This window comes from Anthonomus grandis, chromosome 17, assembly GCF_022605725.1.
Source record: "Anthonomus grandis grandis chromosome 17, icAntGran1.3, whole genome shotgun sequence".
NCBI classification, from domain to species: domain Eukaryota; kingdom Metazoa; phylum Arthropoda; class Insecta; order Coleoptera; family Curculionidae; genus Anthonomus; species Anthonomus grandis.
In genome coordinates, this window is record NC_065562.1 from 18,923,811 (window position 1) to 18,946,780 (window position 22,970).

At 34.3% G+C, this 22,970-nt stretch overlaps 1 protein-coding gene and 1 long non-coding RNA gene across 10 annotated transcripts in view; one reads left to right on the forward strand and one right to left on the reverse strand.

Annotated features, from left to right (window-relative positions):
- The window catches only part of LOC126746339 (uncharacterized), an 80,702-nt gene extending 58,114 nt beyond the window's left edge, over positions 1 to 22,588 (forward strand). For both annotated transcript variants that reach the window (XR_007663868.1, XR_007663866.1), the window contains one exon: positions 19,215 to 22,588. This is a non-coding gene — a long non-coding RNA (uncharacterized LOC126746339). The remainder of the gene's footprint in view (positions 1 to 19,214) is intronic.
- Positions 1 to 22,970, reverse strand: part of LOC126746331 (partitioning defective 3 homolog) — a 76,776-nt gene that overhangs the window by 21,849 nt on the left and 31,957 nt on the right. For 7 of the 8 annotated variants that reach the window (XM_050454537.1, XM_050454538.1, XM_050454535.1 and 4 more), the window contains 6 exons: positions 16,497 to 16,673; positions 16,249 to 16,387; positions 8,950 to 9,227; positions 6,693 to 7,072; positions 2,761 to 2,937; positions 2,581 to 2,696 (listed from right to left, as the gene is read on the reverse strand). In XM_050454537.1, the coding sequence (XP_050310494.1) occupies positions 2,581 to 2,696; positions 2,761 to 2,937; positions 6,693 to 7,072; positions 8,950 to 9,227; positions 16,249 to 16,387; positions 16,497 to 16,673 (1,267 nt within the window). The remainder of the gene's footprint in view (positions 1 to 2,580; positions 2,697 to 2,760; positions 2,938 to 6,692; positions 7,073 to 8,949; positions 9,228 to 16,248; positions 16,388 to 16,496; positions 16,674 to 22,970) is intronic. The other variant, XM_050454541.1, reaches the window with a different exon arrangement.

Below are 22,970 nucleotides of genomic sequence, written 5' to 3' on the forward strand. Positions count from 1 at the left end.
ACGCTTTACCTATGAGTTTCTGTTAAATGTTAATGCAACTTGAGTAAGCGATTTGAAATATGTAAAGCATTAAAAACTCGTTGGTTTTAGTGCAATTTTTAATGCCTTTCTCAATAATTTAAGCAATTTGTAGTAAAACCGACTTATGCGTGGCCAGAGGCCTCGCATCACTAAGAATTCCTCAATTGTCTCTCTATTTTAGTTAAAAAGTGTTTTAATGTAAACATTTTTGGCAAGAATTTTTGACAAGGCCTCCGACCTTGCTTCATCCTAGCCATCTATAGCGTATGCGCATGGTTCTACTTATCATACCTTGGGGTGTACATCATCAACTTTACGCCCACAACAATCATTACGAAAGGAAACACGTCACTGAAGAAGTCGCTACTGAAAGGTTGGCACCATTAGAAATATGGATGCCCTTCGACCAGCACCTCCACTATGGCACCTCCTACTGTAACATTTTGGTCGTGTTCATTTTCACTCAGACCACTTTCAATTCCGTTAGTCAAATTCTGTTTATTTCCCTTATGGTGTACGTCATAGCGAAGTTGCAAAATTTACAAATAATCGCAAGGAATTTCGATATTGGCATCTCCGGGGTGGATGTCGAGGCCGAACGTCTGGAGAATTTGAAACAGTTGGTCATTAGACACCACAAAATCGTTAAGTAAGTCTGGACAGAACCTAAGCCCTCTTGACTTTTTTATTATTAATACCATGCTGTTTTTAATGAGTTCCTTGGATAGAGAATTTAATTCTAAACAGATGTTGTCTCTACAATTTTTTTTCTAATGTTGACAATAAGCGAGATATTGAGCTTTTATGGGAGGCAACGCTTGAAGGCCGTCGCTCGGTCACTCTCCTCTTCAAACTTCCATAACTTTTTTACGATTAATAACCACGCATAAGGCCGTTCTAGTACAATTTTCTTGAAGAAGTGGGAAAAGCATCATAAAATGCTATTTGCGACAGCCACTAATGGTTTTCACAGTTTTCCGAGTCAAATTTTAGCACTGGATCAGCAGGAGATTGTATCAAATAATTCCATTATCCACGGTTGCTAAAATTACTATACTATTGAATTTTCTGGATAATTTTCGAGTGTCTAACGTCATTTGTTAAGCCTTTAAAGGATATTTCCAGGGTTGCCAAGGTTTTTGCAATTGTTCCCTTCATTGGCCACAATGTTTCTCTTTGTCTTCCAGCCTCGTGGAAACTTCTGGGATTTTTTATGTTTTCCAAGTTTTCCAGTAACTTCTGATGAGTTTCTAGCTTTTAAAGTAACGTTTCATTTTATTCCAAGACACTGAACGTAAATTCTGCCTATCAAGTGAATTTATTGAATTAAGGTCAATGTTTTATTCTTCTTCCCAGAGATTTTTGATTAATTGTTTATGTCTTCCAGGAACTTGGAATAGTTTTTTTAAGCATTCCAGTGATATTTTTACAATACTTTGACGTCATTTTCTATGTCCACCATGTTTTCCACGCTCTCCATCAATTTTTAACGACTTCTGGCCTTTGAAGTAATTTTTCATTTTATTCCTGAAAATTTAACGTAATTTCTTATGTAATCTGTGCAAGTTGGGATATTTTCTAAAACGGTCCTGGAATTCGGGGTAATTTCTTTTATCTTCCAGTAACTGAACATAACTGTCCATGTTTTTTAACTACTTCTACCCTTTGAAGCAAGAATTCATATGATTAATTGTGTTTCAATCTTTCCAGTGGGATTTTTGACTATTTTGACTTTTATGTCTTCCAGGAACTTGGAATGATTTTCCAATTATTCCAGGAATTCGGGGTAATGCTCTATCTTCTATGTAATGTTCGTTGTCTTCTATGACATTGGACATAACTTCTTTAAAGCTCCTGAAATCACTTTTGAGATTATTCCTGAAGCCTAGTTATACATTCTCAGACACTCGTAATCGTTTCACGAATTATTGCAAGGAATTTGGAAAAATTTTAAAATTGTTCCAGGAAGTCGGGTTATTTTCCATGTTGTCCTGCATTTGTAAGCAATTTTTAATTTGATTAGGTTTCAAACTTTCCACATTTTTGGACTAGTTTATGTGGTAATTTTACCGCACTCTACGGTAACTTTCCACGTTTTCCACCAATTTTTCACGACTTTCCACTCTTTGAAGCAATTTTTTACTTACTTTCCTGAATATCGGACGTATTCTTTCAGGCTTCTAGATCGATTTTCCAGATCATTCCAGGCATTTTAAAATAATGTGTCTTCGTCTTTAAGCCTCTTCCAGATGTTTAGGAATAAATTTCCAAAACCTTACAGCCTAGTTAAGTCCATTGGTCTCATTTTAAAATTATTTTTTAAGCTCTTATATGCGTAATTATACCTCAACTTGGAAAAACTAAGAAAAAGCAGTTTACTAGGGCTAGTTTAAAAAAAAAAAGAGACAAGCAAACATAATTCATGTAAATTTGTAAGCAACGTCCTCAGGATGACTTTATAAAACCAAAAAATGAGTAATACAGTGATTTTTTTTTGAGATACCCTCCTCCTTCCTCACACCCTCGTCATTCACACGAACAAGCCCTACACACACTTACATTCTTTCTTGATCCGTTCCTCGCGCATTTTCTTCGTTTTCTGATAAGTGTCGGTACTTTTCGCGTCCAAGGTGGCGTGTCGTTTCTCCGACATGCTTTGACGCCCAAAAGCGTCCCTAAAACGACCAATAAATCTGATTTTTTCGCTCTTTTAGGTTTAATTTCACTTTTCTTTTTTACCGAGAAAATCCTTGAGGGTTCTCCAAACTCAACTGGCTGGCATAGGTGGCGTCCGTGGCGTTTATGGTCGACTGTGACGAGGAAGTTTTGTCGTTGAGGCTCGCCTTACCGTCCGGCTCGTGGTCTTTTCTACTTTCCGGGGCGTTGTTGCTGTTGTTGGTTATGTGCACGTTGATCCTATGTAAAAAAAAAAAAAATTGATATTAGTCAAATATCCCAGTGTTGTGTGTAAACTAAGTAATACAGTAAGGTATGGATAATACGAACAGAAATTTCGCAGACCCCGTTCGCTTCACCAAAACTTTCGGATTATAGGGTTCATAATAAATGATTTCTATAATCCCAACAGGTTCGGTTTATAGATATTTATAGATTGTAGATTACGATTTTTAAAGAAAACAGTTTATTGCCTCTTAATATTTTCTTTGAATAAAATTGTCCAGAGTTCTTTGAACATTCGACAGCCTTCTGTCGAATTCTTCTTCACTTCATGCAGTGGTAATTCATTTTCTTTCGCCCAACGTAGACACTTGAGATCACCGCTTCTTTGCTGGACATTTTCCGTATAAGTTCATCCTCGTCATCAGGTTTCTGATTTTCTCCTGCGACATTAGCAATGATCTCATCATCTTCTAAGATCTCTATATCCAAATTTTCCTCGTCATCACCTCTTGTCCATTTATCAACTTCTGTTTTATCTATCAGATTATCACTTGTTCACTAACTCCACTAGATCAGGTCTTTCATCTGACAAAATAGAATCACATATTTCTCCTCATAAAGCATGCAGGGGTATGTCCTTGGCGGAAAAAAGTTGACACCACGATTTTCTCACCAGTTTTTCAGGCACTTGCTTCCAAGATTCGGCTAATGCAAACACAGCATCCTTTAGCGAGATGCGCAATGTTTTCATCATCTTGTACAAGTACCTCTTGCAGCAGCCTTTTTCGATATGTGACTTTAATATTTTGGATCACATTTTGGTCCATCGGCTGAACCAGGGCAGTGCAGTTAGATGGAAGAAACATGACTTGAATATTACCATGATGGCTGGCTAGTTCTTGGCCTGGTCTGTGAGCTGAAGCATTGTCCAGTATTAAAAGGGCTTTCTCTTCACTTGCATTTGCGCAAGGCATAAATGTAATTCGGTCTTTACTAATTTTCCGACCCGGGGCACCCTTTTCGTCTGCGTGTACTAATGTCTTTTCAGGAAGGCAGCGCCAGTATAATCCAGATTCGTCCGCGTTATAGATTTGCTCTGAAGAAAGACCGAGTTGTTCAATTTTTTGTTTGAGTTCTTTAGGAAAGGGTTCCACAGCATTTTCGTCACTAGACAGCTTTTCGCCGGTAACTTTCAACGAGCGGATCCCAAATCTGTGTTTGAAGCCTTGAAACCATCTTCTGCTAGCTTCGAAGTTGACTCCTTCGTCATTATTCATTTCTGTGAAAAATTGGCGAGCCTTTTAAATGTATGATTGCTTCGGCTCTGTTGCAAAAACCATGCATACACTGCATCTTCAGCAACAGAAAATTCCGCTTGGCGCATCGTTTTTCCTGTTCCCGGCCCGTTTTCAGTACGCGACACGTAACAATTAATTTTACTCTTTTTTTCCTTCATTAAAGACATCCCGACATTAAAGCGTGTCGCCAAGGACGTGAATGAACATCCGGAATCCAGCAGACGTAAAATTTCAGCCTTTTGTTTAAGACTTAACGTGACATCCTTACGTTTAAAATCCATGGTTTAAATGAAATATGCGATACATATACATATATGCAGCGTGTGGATGCAACTCACAACACAACTACATAACTCTACTCTTTCCATAAAACACGTCAAAAGCACTATCAAACCAGGCAACGTCTTGCTGCAAGAACAAACTCACAATTATGAACTACTCACTTAAATTAAAGGTTGCATCATCTTTTCGCACTAGACGCCCACGCTCGCGTACGTACCGACAGTTCGGCTTACGGAATTCACGGTGTTCAGATTATGGAGTCAATTTTACGCAATTAGGGCGTTCGGATTATACGGGGTTCGAACTATCCATACATTACTGTAGGTAGGTAATAACGTTAATAAAGCGATCACTTCACATCCGAGACAGAAGAATTCAAAAGAATCAAAATTATGGACTCTAAAGGGATAACCGGCTTCAAAGAAGGTGAAAGCCGTTTCATCTACAGGTCACTGCGTAGGTATTTTCATACTTTTCACTGATTGTCTTGAAAAAGGGTATAACTATCTTGTAATAACTTTTTATTCTCTTAACTTTTAACTGTTGTAATGTAATAACTATCAACGGCGAGTATTGTGCCAACTTACCGTAATGTTTGGCTCGCATTTGGCTAAAAATCAAGCTGTTGCATCAGCTCAGAAATCCGTTATTTCAATGGCTAAACTTATGCACCCTATTCGCCAGATTTAGCCCCTTCGGATTATTTTCTTTTTCCAAATTTGATTCCTCAATACTCAACGATAAAAAAGTAAGGTCGGAAGTTAATGATGGCTATTTGAGAAACAAGGGCGTTCTTAATATAAAAAAGATACTTCTGGGACCATTCTTGTATTTCAGTGAATTTAGGTAATTTATCAAACTTTCCATCGAGTTTTTTTTTTGTGTGATTCTTGTATCCCGTCTTCCGAGCATTGGCAATACGTTTTCCACTGATTTTCCATGACTTTTCTCACCCTTTCAGGCATTTTTTCATATCGTTATTATAACAAAAATGTTCACGTGTTTCTTGGCAACTTTTTATGTTTTTCTGGAATTGCTAAATTAAGTTTACGCTGTCCAGGCTTTAGAAGTCGTTGTCTGTATTGTCAAGCTCATTTTCTATATTTTTTTAAGAAATTTTTATCTTATGCCAAGAATTTTACTTAAATTTTGTGTCTTTATAAAATTCAAATGCGAATGTCCAAATTTACAGGCTTTTCGGGAATATTTTATAACTTTCCGACCCTCAAAGTGATTTATCCATTTTATTCCCGGAATTTGGAAGTAATTGCTCATAAACTATTCCAGAGAATTTAGGGTATATTTCAAGGTTTTTTTAGGGTTTTTTGGGTGATTTCTTTACCCCATTTTTCAGACATAGGAAGTATTTGTTTTCCCAGGAATTCAATGTTTCAGAAATTTGGAATAAGTTTTATGGTATTCCGGGAATTCGTGGCAATTTTTCATGATTTTCTGAAATTTTCAACTTAATTTTTCACCGTCCAGGCTTTTGGAGTCATTGTAGGTGTCTTCCAGGAATCAATTTACGTTATTTTCTCATTTTAAGAAATATTCACATTGTGCCAGGCATTCCACTTATTTTTTTTTCATTAAATATGATTTTCCAGGTTTTCCTGGTATTTCGACTAATTTTAAAGTTATTTCAGGAATTAATGCCATTAATGGTAATTTCTCAGGTCTTCGGTTCTCAGTTTCAGACTCTCCAGGTATTTTTTTATATGTTCAAAGCTTTCCATTATTCCAGGAATTTTAGCATTTTTTTCAGGAATATCAATTAATTGTCACTTTATCCAAAGATCTGCTATGCCTTTTAGACATTTTCAAAGGCATTCAACTTAATTGAATATAATCCTTCATAATTCAAACTAAATTTTCCTTTTATTCCCGGAATGCGAACGTAGTTTCTTACCCATTCCGAGGAATTAAGGTCACGTTTCACACTTTCCAGAATTTCTCACTTAAAACATTAAGCTCTAGCTAGTTAACCCTGAGGGTTTCGGACTTTTGGTTCTCCATAAATCAAACACTCAAACTACAAACAATTAAATTCTAGATAAATCAACACCTAATTGTGCTATAAAGTTAAAAATTTTAGAAGAAATAGCTATACAGTGTCCCTATTTAACCGTGAAAGTTTCAGACTTCCAGAATTCCTCATATTAAAAATAAAGGACGCATCATATTACTTACTGGGACTGATGTTGCAGCGGCACCATCCTAGCGGAACCGCCGTAATCGTCCTCAATCAAAACCGGTTCTCCATTACTCATGTTGACCACCACGTGGTTCCCGAAGGAACTATTATTGTTCCAAGTGGTATCGTGGGTGGCCTTATAGTAACTCTCGTTACGCAACTGGGGTTTCCCCGTTAGCCTTTCCAAAACCGGGTTCCAGGTATGCATCGGGCTCATCGGTTGTTGATGCGGATGATTGATCGTGCCGTTACTCGGATGGTTCGGATTGTAAATGACGGTGTTCGTAGAACCGTTGGAGGCGTTCGAGTTTGAATTGTCTCCGCTCCGGTTCGATGATGGTTCGTTAGAATTTTCTTGGGAGTTGTATAGAAGTTCCTAGAAAAAAAATGCCTTTGGTTATAGTGTTCTGATTGGCACGTTTGTTTTAAAAGATTCCTTGGACTGTTCTTAAGGTTTTATTGAAAGAATCATGAAAATCCGTGCACTAGAAGAGGTTTTATTCAAGTTTTTAGAAATTAGGTCCTAGAGGAGAGAGTCTCGGGTAAGTTGGGTCATAAATCCAGTTCTAGTGCTCAGATTGACATGATTTTTATATTGAAACGTTCTTTAGACTGTTCTTAAGGTTTTATTGAAAGAATCATGAAAATCCGTGCATTGGAAGAGTTTTTATTCAAGTTTTTAGAAATCAGGTCCTGGAGGAAACAGTTTCGGATAAGTTAGGTCATAAATCCAGTTCTAGTGCTCATATTGGCATGATTTTTATATTGAAACGTTCTTTAGACTGTTCCTAAGGTTTCATTGAAAGAATCATGAAAATCCGTGCATTGGAAGAAGTTTTATTCAAGTTTTTAGAAATCAGGTCCTAGAGGAGACAGTTTCGGGTAAGTTGGGTCATAAATCCAGTTCTAGTTCTCAGATTGACATGATTTTTATATTGAAACGTTCTTTAGATTGTTCTTAAGGTTTCATTGAAAAAACCATGAAAATCCGTGCATTAGAAAAGGTTTTATTCAAGTTTTTAAAAACCAGGTTCAAGAGGAGAGAGTTTCGGGTAACTTGGGTCATAAATCAAGTTCTAGTGCTCAGATTGGCATGATTTTTATATTGAAACGTTCTTTAGATTGTTCTTAAGGTTTCATTGAAAAAACCATGAAAATCCGTGCACTAGAAGAGATTTTATTCAAGTTTTTAGAAATCAGGTCCTAGAGGAGAGAGTTTCGAGTAACCTGGGTCATAAATCTAGCTCTAGTGCTCAGATTGGCATGATTTTTATATTAAATCGTTCTTTAGACTGTTCTTAAGGTTTCGTTGAAAAAATCATGAAAATCCGTGCACTAGAAGAGGTTTTATCCAAGTTTTTACAAATCAGGTTCTAGAGGAGAGAGTTTCGGGTAACTTGGGTCATAAATCCAGTTCTAGTGCTCAGATTGACATGATTTTTATATTAAAACGTTCCTTAGATTGTTCTTAAGGTTTCATTAAAAAAATCATAAAAATCCGTGCATTAGAAGAGGTTTTATTCAAGTTTTTAGAAATCAGGTCCTAGAGGAGACAGCTTCGGGTAACTTGGGCCATAAAAACAGCTCTAGTGCTCAGATTTGCATGATTTTTATTTTAAAACGTTCTTAGGACTGTTCTTAAGATTTCATTGAAAAAACCATGAAAATCCGTGCATTAGAAGAGATTTTATTCAAGTTTTTAGAAATCAGGTCCTAGAGGAGACAGTTTCGAGTAACTTGTGTCATAAATCCAGTTCTAGTGCTCAGATTGGCATGATTTTTATATTAAAACGTTCTCTAGACTTTTCTTAAGGTTTCATTGAAAAAACCATGAAAATCCGTGCATTAGAAGAAGTTTTATTCAAGTTTTTAGAAATCAAGTCCTAGAGGACACAGTTTCGGGTAACCTGGGTCATAAATCCAGTTCTAGTGCTCAGATTGGCATGATTTTTATATTGAAACGTTCTTTAGATTGTTCTTAAGGTTTCATTGAAAAAACTATGAAAATCCGTGCATTAGAAAAGGTTTTATTCAAGTTTTTAAAAACCAGGTCCTAGAGGACACAGTTTCGGGTAACCTGGGTCATAAATCCAGTTCTAGTGCTCAGATTGGCATGATTTTTATATTGAAACGTTCTCTAGACTGTTCTTAAGGTTTCATTGAAAGATTCGTAAAAATCCGTGCATCAGAAGCGGTTTTATTCAACGTTTCGGAAATGACGTCCCATATAAAACCGCTTTCCAGAAGTGTTACCTGAGAACTTTGCGACATATTAAGTAAACTCTCGTTGGAACGGTTCCGTGAGGAGCCGGGAGAGGACGCCCTCCTCGCAATGGTTAACGTGATGTTCCCCGGTACCGGTCCCTCCGTGTGCAACATCGCTTTCCGCAGCGTTTCCATCGCGTCGCTGTTCGACTGTTGCAAGAGCGAGATGCCGTTCACGTTCAACAGCTGATCGTTGGTCTTCAGTCTTTTGTCTCTGGAGGCGGCGCCCCCGTTTATCACGCTTTTTATGAAGATTCCCAAGTCACCTACGGAGCGAAAGAATAATAATTATAGCATATTTTCAAGCCTCTTCAAGCCACGCATTTAAATTGTCAATAAGTCAAACGTTAGTTGAGTTAGGAAGTTGGAATTTGTATGTATGGTAGGTTAGGGTGTTGCCTATCTTCAATTGCCTGGAAGTGATAAAATATTTTTCCAGGCGAGTTCAAGTGCCTGGAATTTTTTTTTAAATTTATCGGACAGTTGGACAGATGAAAGTTTCCACCTTTTAGGTCTCATCAATATGTGAGCCAAGGCAGGCAAGGTACTCGATTAAAGACACTTGCTCTAAGGTTTAATCATGGATAAGTTAAAGGTAAGAAGTTTACATTTACGGGACAAAGTAGCTTTGGGGTATTAGCTACGAACCCTGAAAGTTTCAGATTCTTGGGTCTCCTCAGTCAAATGTTATCAACTAAAATCAAGTGTGCATTTATAGTGTACAAAGGTTGTACTTCATTTTCAACTGCCTGGAAGTGATAAAATATTTTTCTGATGAACTAAAATTTTTGGAAAATTCTTCCAGGCAGTTCCAGGCAGCAAAAATACGTCATTTCAATGCACAATTTCCTGGAAAATAGGAAATCAATTTTAAAGATCTAATCTAGAGAGTTAGAATTTACAGGAGAAGTACCATAGGGTAGAGCCTGCCCTGAAAGTTTCACATTATTGGGTCTCCTCAGTCAAAAGTTTTAAGGAAAAGCATGCGCCCTTTACTGCGATTATAAAGCGTCCTATTGGTAATCGATGGAAGAAGACCAGAAGTAAATCAGTCAATTACGTTTGGAATTATAAAAGTTTTTCAAAAACTGTTCCAAAAAATTTTGCCCTCAAGTTTAAAAATTCATAAAAAATTCAAATCGAGACCAATTTACTTGAAATTTACTGGGATTATAAAGGGTTTTATCGGCAATCGATGAGAGAAGACCCTAAATGAATTGGTCTATTATTTTTTAAGTTATGACAATTTTTCAACAAGTGGTCCAAAAAAATGTATCCTCAAATTTAAAAATTCGTAAAAAATTCAAATCAAGGCCAATTTACTTGAAACTTACTGGGATTATAAAAGGTTTTATCGGCAATCGATGGGAGAAGACCCTAAATAAATTGGCCTATTATTTTTTAAGTTATGAACATTTTTCAACAAGTGGTCCAAAAAAATGTATCCTCAAATTTAAAAATTCACAAAAAATTCAAATCAAGACCGATTTACTTGAAACTTACTGGGATTATAAAGGGTTTTATCGGCAATCGATGAGAGAAGACCCTAAATAAATTGGTCAATTATTTTTTAAGTTATGAAAATTTTTCAACAAGTGGTCCAAAAAAATGTATCCTCAAATTTAAAAATTCACAAAAAATTCAAATCAAGACCAATTTACTTGAAACTTACTGGGATTATAAAGGGTTTTATCGGCAATCGATGAGAGAAGACCCTAAATAAATTGGTCAATTATTTTTTAAGTTATGAAAATTTTTCAACAAGTGGTCCAAAAAAATGTATCCTCAAATTTAAAAATTCATAAAAAATTCAAATCAAGACCAATTTACTTGAAACTTACTGGGAGTATAAAGGGTTTTATCGGCAATCGATGAGAGAAGACCCTAAATAAATTGGTCTATTATTTTTTAAGTTATGAAAATTTTTCAACAAGTGGTCCAAAAAAATGTATCCTCAAATTTAAAAATTCATAAAAAATTCAAATCAAGACCAATTTACTTGAAACTTACTGGGATTATAAAGAGTTCTATTAGCAATCGATGGGAGAAGACCCTAAATAAATTGGTCTATTATTTTTTAAGTTATGAACATTTTTCAACAAGTGGTCCAAAAAAATTTATCATCAAATTTAAAAATTCATAAAAAATTCAAATCAAGACCAATTTACTTGAAACTTACTGGGAGTATAAAGGGTTTTATCGGCAATCGATGAGAGAAGACCCTAAATAAATTGGCCTATTATTTTTTAAGTTATGAACATTTTTCAACAAGTGGTCCAAAAAAATGTATACCGAAGTTTAAAAATTCATAAAAAATTCAAATCAAGACCAATTTACTTGAAACTTACTGGGAGTATAAAGGGTTTTATCGGCAATCGATGAGAGAAGACCCTAAATAAATTGGTCTATTATTTTTTAAGTTATGAACATTTTTCAACAAGTGGTCCAAAAAAATTTATCATCAAATTTAAAAATTCATAAAAAATTCAAATCAAGATCAATTTACTTGAAACTTACTGGGAGTATAAAGGGTTTTATCGGCAATCGATGAGAGAAGACCCTAAATAAATTGGCCTATTATTTTTTAAGTTATGAACATTTTTCAACAAGTGGTCCAAAAAAATGTATACCGAAGTTTAAAAATTCATAAAAAATTCAAATCAAGACCAATTTACTTGAAACTTACTGGGAGTATAAAGGGTTTTATCGGCAATCGATGAGAGAAGACCCTAAATAAATTGGTCTATTATTTTTTAAGTTATGAACATTTTTCAACAAGTGGTCCAAAAAAATTTATCATCAAATTTAAAAATTCATAAAAAATTTAAATCAAGACCAATTTACTTGAAACTTACTGAGATTATAAAGAGTTTTATTAGCAATCGATGAGAGAAGACCCTAAATAAATTGGCCTATTATTTTTTAAGTTATGAACATTTTTCAACAAGTGGTCCAGAAAAATGTATACCGAAGTTTAAAAATTCATAAAAAATTCAAATCAAGACCAATTTACTTGAAACTTACTGGGAGTATAAAGGGTTTTATCGGCAATCGATGAGAGAAGACCCTAAATAAATTGGTCTATTATTTTTTAAGTTATGAAAATTTTTCAACAAGTGGTCCAAAAAAATGTATCCTCAAATTTAAAAATTCATAAAAAATTCAAATCAAGACCAATTTACTTGAAACTTACTGGGATTATAAAGGGTTTTATTGGCAATCGATGGGAGAAGACCCTAAATAAATTGGTCTATTATTTTTTAAGTTATGAACATTTTTCAACAAGTGGTTCAAAAAAATGTATCCTCAAATTTAAAAATTCATAAAAAATTTTAATTAAGACCAATTTACTTGAAACTTACTGAGATTATAAAGAGTTTTATCGGCAATCGATGAGAGAAGACCCTAAATAAATTGGTCTATTATTTTTTAAGTTATGAAAATTTTTCAACAAGTGGTCCAAAAAAATGTATCCTCAAAATTAAAAATTCATAAAAAATTCAAATCAAGACCAATTTACTTGAAACTTACTGGGATTATAAAGAGTTTTATCGGCAATCGATGGGAGAAGACCCTAAATAAATTGGTCTATTATTTTTTAAGTTATGAACATTTTTCAACAAGTGGTCCAAAAAAATTTATCATCAAATTTAAAAATTCATAAAAAATTTAAATCAAGACCAATTTACTTGAAACTTACTGAGATTATAAAGAGTTTTATCGGCAATCAATGAGAGAAGACCCTAAATAAATTGGTCTATTATTTTTTAAGTTATGAACATTTTTCAACAAGTGGTCCAAAAAAATGTATCCTCAAATTTAAAAATTCATAAAAAATTCAAATCAAGATCAATTTACTTGAAACTTACTGGGATTATAAAGGGTTTTATCGGCAATCGATGGGAGAAGACCCTAAATAAATTGGTCTATTATTTTTTAAGTTATGACAATTTTTCAACAAGTGGTCAAAAAAAATGTATCCTCAAATTTAAAAATTCATAAAAAATTCAAATCAAGATCAATTTACTTGAAACTTACTGGGATTATAAAGGGTTTTATCGGCAATCGATGGGAGAAGACCCTAAATAAATTGGTCTATTATTTTTTAAGTTATGACAATTTTTCAACAAGTGGTCAAAAAAAATGTATCCTCAAATTTAAAAATTCATAAAAAATTCAAATCAAGACCAATTTACTTGAAACTTACTGGGATTATAAAGGGTTTTATCGGCAATCGATGGGAGAAGACTCTAAATAAATTGGTCTATTATTTTTTAAGTTATGAAAATTTTTCAACAAGTGGTCCAAAAAAATGTATACCGAAGTTTAAAAATTCATAAAAAATTCAAATCAAGACCAATTTACTTGAAACTTACTGGGAGTATAAAGGGTTTTATCGGCAATCGATGAGAGAAGACCCTAAATAAATTGGCCTATTATTTTTTAAGTTATGAACATTTTTCAACAAGTGGTCCAAAAAAATGTATACCGAAGTTTAAAAATTCATAAAAAATTCAAATCAAGACCAATTTACTTGAAACTTACTGGGAGTATAAAGGGTTTTATCGGCAATCGATGAGAGAAGACCCTAAATAAATTGGTCTATTATTTTTTAAGTTATGAACATTTTTCAACAAGTGGTCCAAAAAAATTTATCATCAAATTTAAAAATTCATAAAAAATTCAAATCAAGATCAATTTACTTGAAACTTACTGGGAGTATAAAGGGTTTTATCGGCAATCGATGAGAGAAGACCCTAAATAAATTGGCCTATTATTTTTTAAGTTATGAACATTTTTCAACAAGTGGTCCAAAAAAATGTATACCGAAGTTTAAAAATTCATAAAAAATTCAAATCAAGACCAATTTACTTGAAACTTACTGGGAGTATAAAGGGTTTTATCGGCAATCGATGAGAGAAGACCCTAAATAAATTGGTCTATTATTTTTTAAGTTATGAAAATTTTTCAACAAGTGGTCCAAAAAAATGTATCCTCAAATTTAAAAATTCATAAAAAATTCAAATCAAGACCAATTTACTTGAAACTTACTGGGATTATAAAGGGTTTTATTGGCAATCGATGGGAGAAGACCCTAAATAAATTGGTCTATTATTTTTTAAGTTATGAACATTTTTCAACAAGTGGTTCAAAAAAATGTATCCTCAAATTTAAAAATTCATAAAAAATTTTAATTAAGACCAATTTACTTGAAACTTACTGAGATTATAAAGAGTTTTATCGGCAATCGATGAGAGAAGACCCTAAATAAATTGGTCTATTATTTTTTAAGTTATGAAAATTTTTCAACAAGTGGTCCAAAAAAATGTATACCGAAGTTTAAAAATTCATAAAAAATTCAAATCAAGACCAATTTACTTGAAACTTACTGGGAGTATAAAGGGTTTTATCGGCAATCGATGAGAGAAGACCCTAAATAAATTGGTCTATTATTTTTTAAGTTATGAACATTTTTCAACAAGTGGTCCAAAAAAATTTATCATCAAATTTAAAAATTCATAAAAAATTTAAATCAAGACCAATTTACTTGAAACTTACTGAGATTATAAAGAGTTTTATTAGCAATCGATGAGAGAAGACCCTAAATAAATTGGCCTATTATTTTTTAAGTTATGAACATTTTTCAACAAGTGGTCCAAAAAAATGTATACCGAAGTTTAAAAATTCATAAAAAATTCAAATCAAGACCAATTTACTTGAAACTTACTGGGAGTATAAAGGGTTTTATCGGCAATCGATGAGAGAAGACCCTAAATAAATTGGTCTATTATTTTTTAAGTTATGAAAATTTTTCAACAAGTGGTCCAAAAAAATGTATCCTCAAATTTAAAAATTCATAAAAAATTCAAATCAAGACCAATTTACTTGAAACTTACTGGGATTATAAAGGGTTTTATTGGCAATCGATGGGAGAAGACCCTAAATAAATTGGTCTATTATTTTTTAAGTTATGAACATTTTTCAACAAGTGGTTCAAAAAAATGTATCCTCAAATTTAAAAATTCATAAAAAATTTTAATTAAGACCAATTTACTTGAAACTTACTGAGATTATAAAGAGTTTTATCGGCAATCGATGAGAGAAGACCCTAAATAAATTGGTCTATTATTTTTTAAGTTATGAAAATTTTTCAACAAGTGGTCCAAAAAAATGTATCCTCAAATTTAAAAATTCATAAAAAATTCAAATCAAGACCAATTTACTTGAAACTTACTGGGATTATAAAGAGTTTTATCGGCAATCGATGGGAGAAGACCCTAAATAAATTGGCCTATTATTTTTTAAGTTATGAACATTTTTCAACAAGTGGTCCAAAAAAATGTATACCGAAGTTTAAAAATTCATAAAAAATTCAAATCAAGACCAATTTACTTGAAACTTACTGGGATTATAAAGTGTTCTATTGGTAATCGATGGGAGAAGACCACAAGTAAATTAGTCTATTACTTTTAAAATCATGATTTTTTTTCAAAAAGTATGCACTCTCAAGCAATAACAATTTACTTGAAACTTAATGGAATTATAAAACGGTCTAATTATTTCTTCAAATGGTCTTTTTTGAAGGAGTTTCTGGATCAAATAGGAAAATTATTGTTTTTTATTACTCCTGTACATTTTGTCCATATAACTTCCAATCAATTACAGCTATTTCAGTAATTCCTCGACTATATTATAGAGGACACCCAGTAGATCAATTTTATATATAAAACGTGTTCATAAATTCAAAATTGGCTTAACAAGAACAATTTTGGTTTCTCGCTTTATTAAAATATGTTTCACCCGATACTAAGCCACCACCGCTTAAATCAATACCGCATTGAACCAGCTGAAAATCCCTCGGTTTAGCATCGGAACTGATCAGAAGAAAAACACTTTAAAGCAGACTATAAGAGGGAAACTGACATTCTATAAAATTGTTCTAGCCAGGGCAGTTTTTGACAAAGAATCGCAGTTTTTATATAGAATTGATCCAAAGAGTGTCTCCTATAATGCTGTAAAAGAATTACTCAAATATCTTAAAAGGCTTTGAAGTTATGTGAGAAAATGTATAAGAATAATGAAAAAAATCTCCAAATCTGAACAGGGTGGGAAAAACTGATGCTAGCTCAGCACAGAAATGGTTCATATATGAAATTATTCCTCAGAAAATTACTATTACGGAGAGTCTGGAATTAGTTCAATTAGTTCCACCTGCCTGGGAGAAGCTATAAATGTCCATAGACCTACACCAAACAGGGAAAACTAAACAAAAACTCTCTTACTCACCGGCCTCGCTAGTTTTCCCTTTCACGCTAATCCCCAAACCGGCTTTCTCCGAATCGTGTACGGGAATATCGAACGTGAGAATTTCGCGGTGTTTCCACGGGAACACCATCATCCCGTTGTTGTCCATCTTTTCGGGGGGCTAAAAATAGAAAAAAAAAGAAGTCCACAAACCCCTTTTAGACTGCACACACACACACATAAAGCTACAGTGCGACATTTAATTAATTAATTAATTATTTATTAATTACGTTGTTCACGTTTGCGGAGGCCTCCTGGAATTGCGAAATGATCTTGGCGACGGAAGATCCCGATTGTTTTTCGGGCGTACGCAGGAGGTGGCTGGGCGGCAGGGGCGGAATATTGGGCGGCACCTCGGCCGCCACCGGGGGCGGCGTGTCTTCGTGCTCGTCCGTCTCCTCTATGCCCTAAGCGAGAGAAAGAAGCAAGCAAACATTGAAAGGTGTATATTTAATACAAATCAATCAAACCAGATGTATTCAGAGCAATTTTTATTTTAAAAGCTTAGCAGAGCGCTTTCGGCGTATGAGCCATTATCAGTGCTAACTGAAATGAATTGGGTGTTAAATGCGTAAAGGCACTATAGTCAAAGGTGAACGAATGGAATGTACTCACTTGTCAGTTAAGCCCAAAGGTTTACTATAGTGGGAACACATTCGATATTATTAAAATTACACGTAACATTTAGACACACTTATAGAACACTAAACAGGACGAACAGTATTTAAAAAGGGGAGAACGTTGGTCTCCTTTGTGTTTTGTTTACATTTATTGTGGTTTCTTAGATGGCGGGAAAAATGTGTGTCAAATTAGGTGAGCCTACAGTTAACTTTACTTTAAAATTAATATTTATATTATGCGAACCTATCAGAGTGCTAGTAGCGACAGATCGGTCTAGATGTCATTATCGTAAATTATGTGCGGTAGTGCGAGTTGGTTATAAATTGGTGGCAGAAATTAGACTACAACAGTGAATTTTTGTTCGGATAAGGAAGTTGTTATCCTTTAAGGATCTAAAGCGAACTTTTAAATTAGAAAGTTGCCAATGCTTATAAAAAAATTTAATTGTGGAGTCTTCTATGTAATGGAACGTAAGGTCTGTTAAGGTTCACTTGTATATTTAAACAAGAGGGATTCTTTATGTCTAAATGTCTTCAAGAAAATCTAGTCGGTTATAGTTCTTAGAGGTTACCTGTTGGAGAAGAATTTTAGAATTAGACTTTGGACCGAAATTATAGTTGTTAGATTTTATATGTTCACCAAATGCAGATGAGGGTCTACTTAAGTGCTCGGCTATGCGTGTTTTTAAGGGTCTACAAGTTCGTCCCACATATGAGCAATCACAAGAATCACACTGCAATCTGTAAATACCACTCTTTGATAATGGGTCAAGTTTATCCTTGGTATTGATCAAAATCGAACCCAAGTTGTTTTTAGTTTTATAAGAAATTTGTAATTCTGATTGGTGTTTAATGAAGCTATTGTTGATTTTCTTATTTAGATGAGAATTAATGAATAATTAATAAGCGAAGCTTACTTAAATAAAAGCTTTGCAAGGCAGGAGTTAAGAACTCTGCTTATTCCTCAGTTAGTTTTAATCAAAACTATAACCTTGGTATATGCGCAGTATCAATATCTATTAATTAGTTATATTATTTAATTAGAGTGTAAAAAATATATTCAATAAATTGAATAATTACGATTAAAACCGATTAAAAGTGATTGTGGAATTCTATGTCCGTTTAATGTTATGCACTTACTAGCGCTTGAGTATTTACGGCTCTAATTATCTTTCTAAACCAAATACGGCTTAAATAAGGAAATATAAAAGGAAAAATATGTAAAATTTAATTTTCCTAGTGAAGCATCATCCGTGGTCAACCTTGTGTTGTTTTTGTTAATTTAGAAGTCGCCCTTATAAACTGCAGTCGCGTAAAAAGAGTGTCTCTCTCTATTTTATGTTTAGCATAGGAAACCAAAAAAAAATTAATATACATTTAAGCACATTGTATAGACTGAAGAAATAATATAAAAAAGTGTCATTGTAAAACATAACCCCATCATTATTTTAAATGCAGGTGTTCGAAAAATAGACGGAGATATTTCAATGGGTGATTCCTTGTAAAAAAATATGAGAAAAAGTTTCTATAAACATGGGTCCGGAAATGCACAGTTTTCAAGATACAGGAGAAACTCTTATTTGCTTTTCCAAGACGTTCGGAAAACCGCATAGCATGGGTTGATCCAGGATCTTTGCAATGATCTGTCGTAGTTTACCAGGAGTGGGACTCAAATAACGATAGATATACTCTTTATTCTCTATCTCTACGGTATTTCGTACTCTGTAACGCCGTTCGGGCTTTTTCGTTACAGAACGAATATAGACGACCTCGCTTTCTTAAGCGACAACGAAAAGGACCTTCCTATTGTAAAGATATTATTTTCTTCCTTTTTTAGGCGTGTATTGTGGGAAAGAATAAACTATCGGCCTAATTATTTGGATTTGGCACCGACTCCCCGTCCGTACGCCGTGAACGGGGAAATTTTATTAGGAGGGAGAAAAAATTTAACGCGCGATGGACGGGAGTCACTACCTTTTAAGTGTTATGTCATGATTCATTTTCAGTTTTTCGTTTTTTATTTATATTCTGTGATTTAGGGTAAAAGGAAAAGGAGAAATCAAATTGTTTTATTAGGTAAGTACTCATCCATTCCCTCAAGTAAATAATATCCTATGTAAAATTACACCTTGCAATTGCAAATCATTATAGATAAAAAGTGGGTATACATCATAATATTATTTCTGTTAACTTCCAATAATACCTATTATATCCTTTGAATATCTTAGCTTCTTTAGAAGAAACTATGTTTGGAATAAACTTAAATTGTTCCAGACTACTTTTTAATGCCATTTTTAATAATTAATCAACTCATTATTGTTGTTACAGATATGGAGAATCAAAGTAGAGCACCTAAAACCAATCCAGCGCAACGGGTTGCGCTGCTAGATTTTTTACTTCAACATCCAGAACTGGTCGACGATTTTCTTGCATTCGCTGCCGATTTTCTAACTCGTTAATTAAAAATCTTTGCACAGGAAGCATTTTAAAGTTTTCAGTGCTTGAACTAAGCGTTTTAGGTGCTAGAACCAATGAAAATTAATGTAAAACAGTAAAACAAAGCCAAAAACTAAGTTCAAAGTTTCACATCACAACAAACTTAAAAAAAAAATTAAAATGTTAATATTGTCAATGTCATTTTTTCTTCTTGTATTCACAGCTGGACTATGCTCAATTGTCTGATGTTTTTAAAATTATCGAATTCTCTATGCCCGAACAACAACGAGGTTTATAAGGAAATGTTTATAGAGTGCCAAGGCATTAAGCGATCTTTGTCTCTTCGCTTCCTTCTCTAAATAGAGAAAATTTACAGTAAGTCAGTCTTTAATAGTCAAAAATTTACAGTGAGTCCCCCGCCAGGCAAGCTTAGGCTCAACAAGTTTTTTTTCAAGGCTTTTAATGAAGTCTTTTTTGTGCGGGATTGCCAGGAAAACTCGACAATATCACGTAAGCATTGACTAGGCTTTTATTGAGCAAAGTGTAGAAAATGCACACTGGTCAACGGTTAGTTCTTCGAATAGTGGAATACACTGTCCATTTTTCATCTAGCGCGTCCACTCCTTCTTTTGTCGCATTGGAGAACGCAATAATTTCTAGTTTTTGAGTTTCTTCGGCAGTACATTCATTGTATTGTGTTCAGATCCAAAGAACTGCTTCGTTTTTCTTTGGTACGTACAAAACTAGAGTGAACTCGTTAGTAAAGCCATAAAGTGGTGAGTGGTCCTTGCTTTACTTCTGATGGAAGAAATTCCTTTGGTACTTGGTTTTTTTTTTCCTCAAAGTGCCCTACGTAAATGGAGCCTTTTTTTTAAGTTATGTAACAAGCTGGATGAATAGAAACCGTTTAATTCAACTTTTTTTAATTATCAACCGTTACGTTTCGGTTTGAAACTACAATTGGAGCAGCAACTACAACAACAACAAGACAATTTCCTTTCATCATCAGAACGTGTATCTCCACCACTCTCCTTTCTCGAATAAATATAGACGTTCAAGTGTTCAATGTTCCTTTGCATCGTTTAAGGCCATGATTTTAAGGTTATATTCAAATGGCTTATTTGGCATGTACATCCGAAATCTGCAATGTCGCCTGAATCCGACAAGCATTTCGTCTATGCAAGCCGCCAAACCAACGACAGCCGCAAGTTCTCAGAATCTTAGGCAGCAACAAGTAGCTTCAACCAACAACGATATTAGAGCAATCTTGGAGTGGGGCGGTAACAATCTGGTCGATTTGAACGCTAAAAAAACGCAGGCTGCAGTATTTACGATGAAGACTAACGTTGATGGCCCGGAGCTGGTTATGGCAGGGAAAACATTGCCAATGAAATCATCTTCTAGGAGTCGAGGTCACCAACAGTGTATCCTGGCATGACCACGTTGCCGACGGTCGCCAGGGCGGCTTCCAAAAAACTCGGAGTGCTTCTGACTCTTTATAAGGCTCAAATACGCCCTTCCCTCGAGTATTGCTCGCATGTCTGAAGCTCTGCACCCAAGCATAGTTTAAACCTGCTGAATTCTATATAGAAGAGAGCTATTCGTCTTATCGACAAACCAGAACTGACAAAGAGTCTGGATAGTCTGGAGTAGAGATGTGTCGACCCAGCTATTTTTGAATAGCAGTTGCTTTTGCTACTGCTACACAAAAATAGCAGTTAATTAAAGCTGCTATTTAAATAGCAGTTGCTACAGTGTTACTTTATAAGTAGCGAGTAGCGTTGAAGACAATGACAAATAACTTTATAAAGAATATTTGCTTTTTTTAAATTTATTAGCTAAATTTTGAATTTTCATTTTGAAAAATTTTGTCATTCGGTGTTTTTTTGTTTTAAGCAATATTTTGTTGAAACTTTTAGTGTAGGTGCTCGTTGTCTTCACTTTTTGTTTAATGAATTACAATAACTCAAACCTCAAACTCTCAAATGTTAATTATCGAAATAAGAAATTTCACCGCAAATAAAACAACAAAATTGTTAGAACAGCATAGATGGCAGGTGGTAGATCCCTAGAAGTCCTGAAACTTTTCAATCCTTCAAGGAGAGGTATGAAACAAAATACTGTGATTGGTAGCAGGCGCGAACGCCTGGGATTTACAGACAGGGCTTTATTCTCGATTTGTTTTTTTGTCTCTATATTAAACGATTGGCGGGCGCCTGGTATTCACCGTCGATAAACCAATGGGAATGCGGGTTATTTGCCTTTTTTAGTGGGCGATTGGCCACATCCAGTCCTATGTGTTAGTTATTGTGGAAAAAGTAGCATATATAACGTAGTATCATAGTAGGATAAAAGACAATAGAAAGGTGAAAAATATTTCAAAATATTAATTCAAAGTTAGTGTGCTGTGTTTGCTTGTTCGAAGATTAGAATTTAAAAAGGTAAATTGCATTGAATTGTTTTGAAGTTGTTATTTATTTGTATATTTATTTAGGTTCTTTTATTCAACTAACAACATGAATAAGAAATCAGATATTTGGAACTTCTTCTCAGTCTCAGATGAAGATAAAAGCAAAGCCAAGTGTAATATATGTAAGTCAGTTTTTTCATATAAAACGTCTGTAACGAACCTTAAAGCACATCTTAGCAGAAAACATCCTTCTGTAAGACTGCATCAATTTGAACGTGTTCAGAACACTAGAAAAGCAAATACTGAACAGCATACCCAAAACGGTGGTACTTCTACTGTTAGTGAACCCTGTAGTTCTAATACAAGTGTGTTGCCATCTAGTGCTATCATGCCATATAGTTCTAATACAAGTGTGTTCATCAAATATAATTCCCTCGGCTCGATCTGAAGCTAAAAAGATGCAGCAACAGTTAATGCCTGAATATACTCATAAGAGTATTACAATGTCCCAACAAAAAAAATTGGACGAGCTTCTATTGAATCTTGTTATAAAAGATTTTCAGCCATTTTCCGTGGTTGAAGACTCCGGTTTTAAAGCTTTTATTTCAGCTCTAAACCCTAGGTATAAATTGCCTACTAGAAAAACTTTAAGTAATGCTCTTCTTCCAGGACGATTTGAAGAAGTGCAGAACAAAGTTTCGGATGTTTTAAGAGAAGTCACATCTATGACAATTACAACAGACTGCTGGACATCTCGAAATACAGATAGTGTAATGGCAGTTACAGGACATTTCATAGATCCTGAATTTAATGTCAAATCTGTTCTTTTGGATTGCGTTGGGTATGAGGGAGGGCACAGCAGTAGGAATTTAGCAGATAATCTTTTAAATGTTATTTCTTCTTGGAATATACCTGAAAAGTCCATCTTGCTGTGCATTTCAGATAACGCTGCAAATATAAAGAAAGCGATTACTGTGGACTTAAAATGGAGGCATTTTGGTTGCTATGCACATACCTTAAATTTAATAGTAGCCGATGCTCTAAAGTTAATTCAGGAAGGGACCTTAAGCAAAATTAGTAAAATTGTGACACATTTTAAGCAAAGTGCGAACGCCAAACATAAATTCGATAATGTTCAACGACAACATGGCAAAGAACCAAAAAAGCTCAAAAAGGACGTAGCAACAAGATGGAACTCCACATATCTAATGCTAGAAAGATTTGTGGAGTTAGAAGAA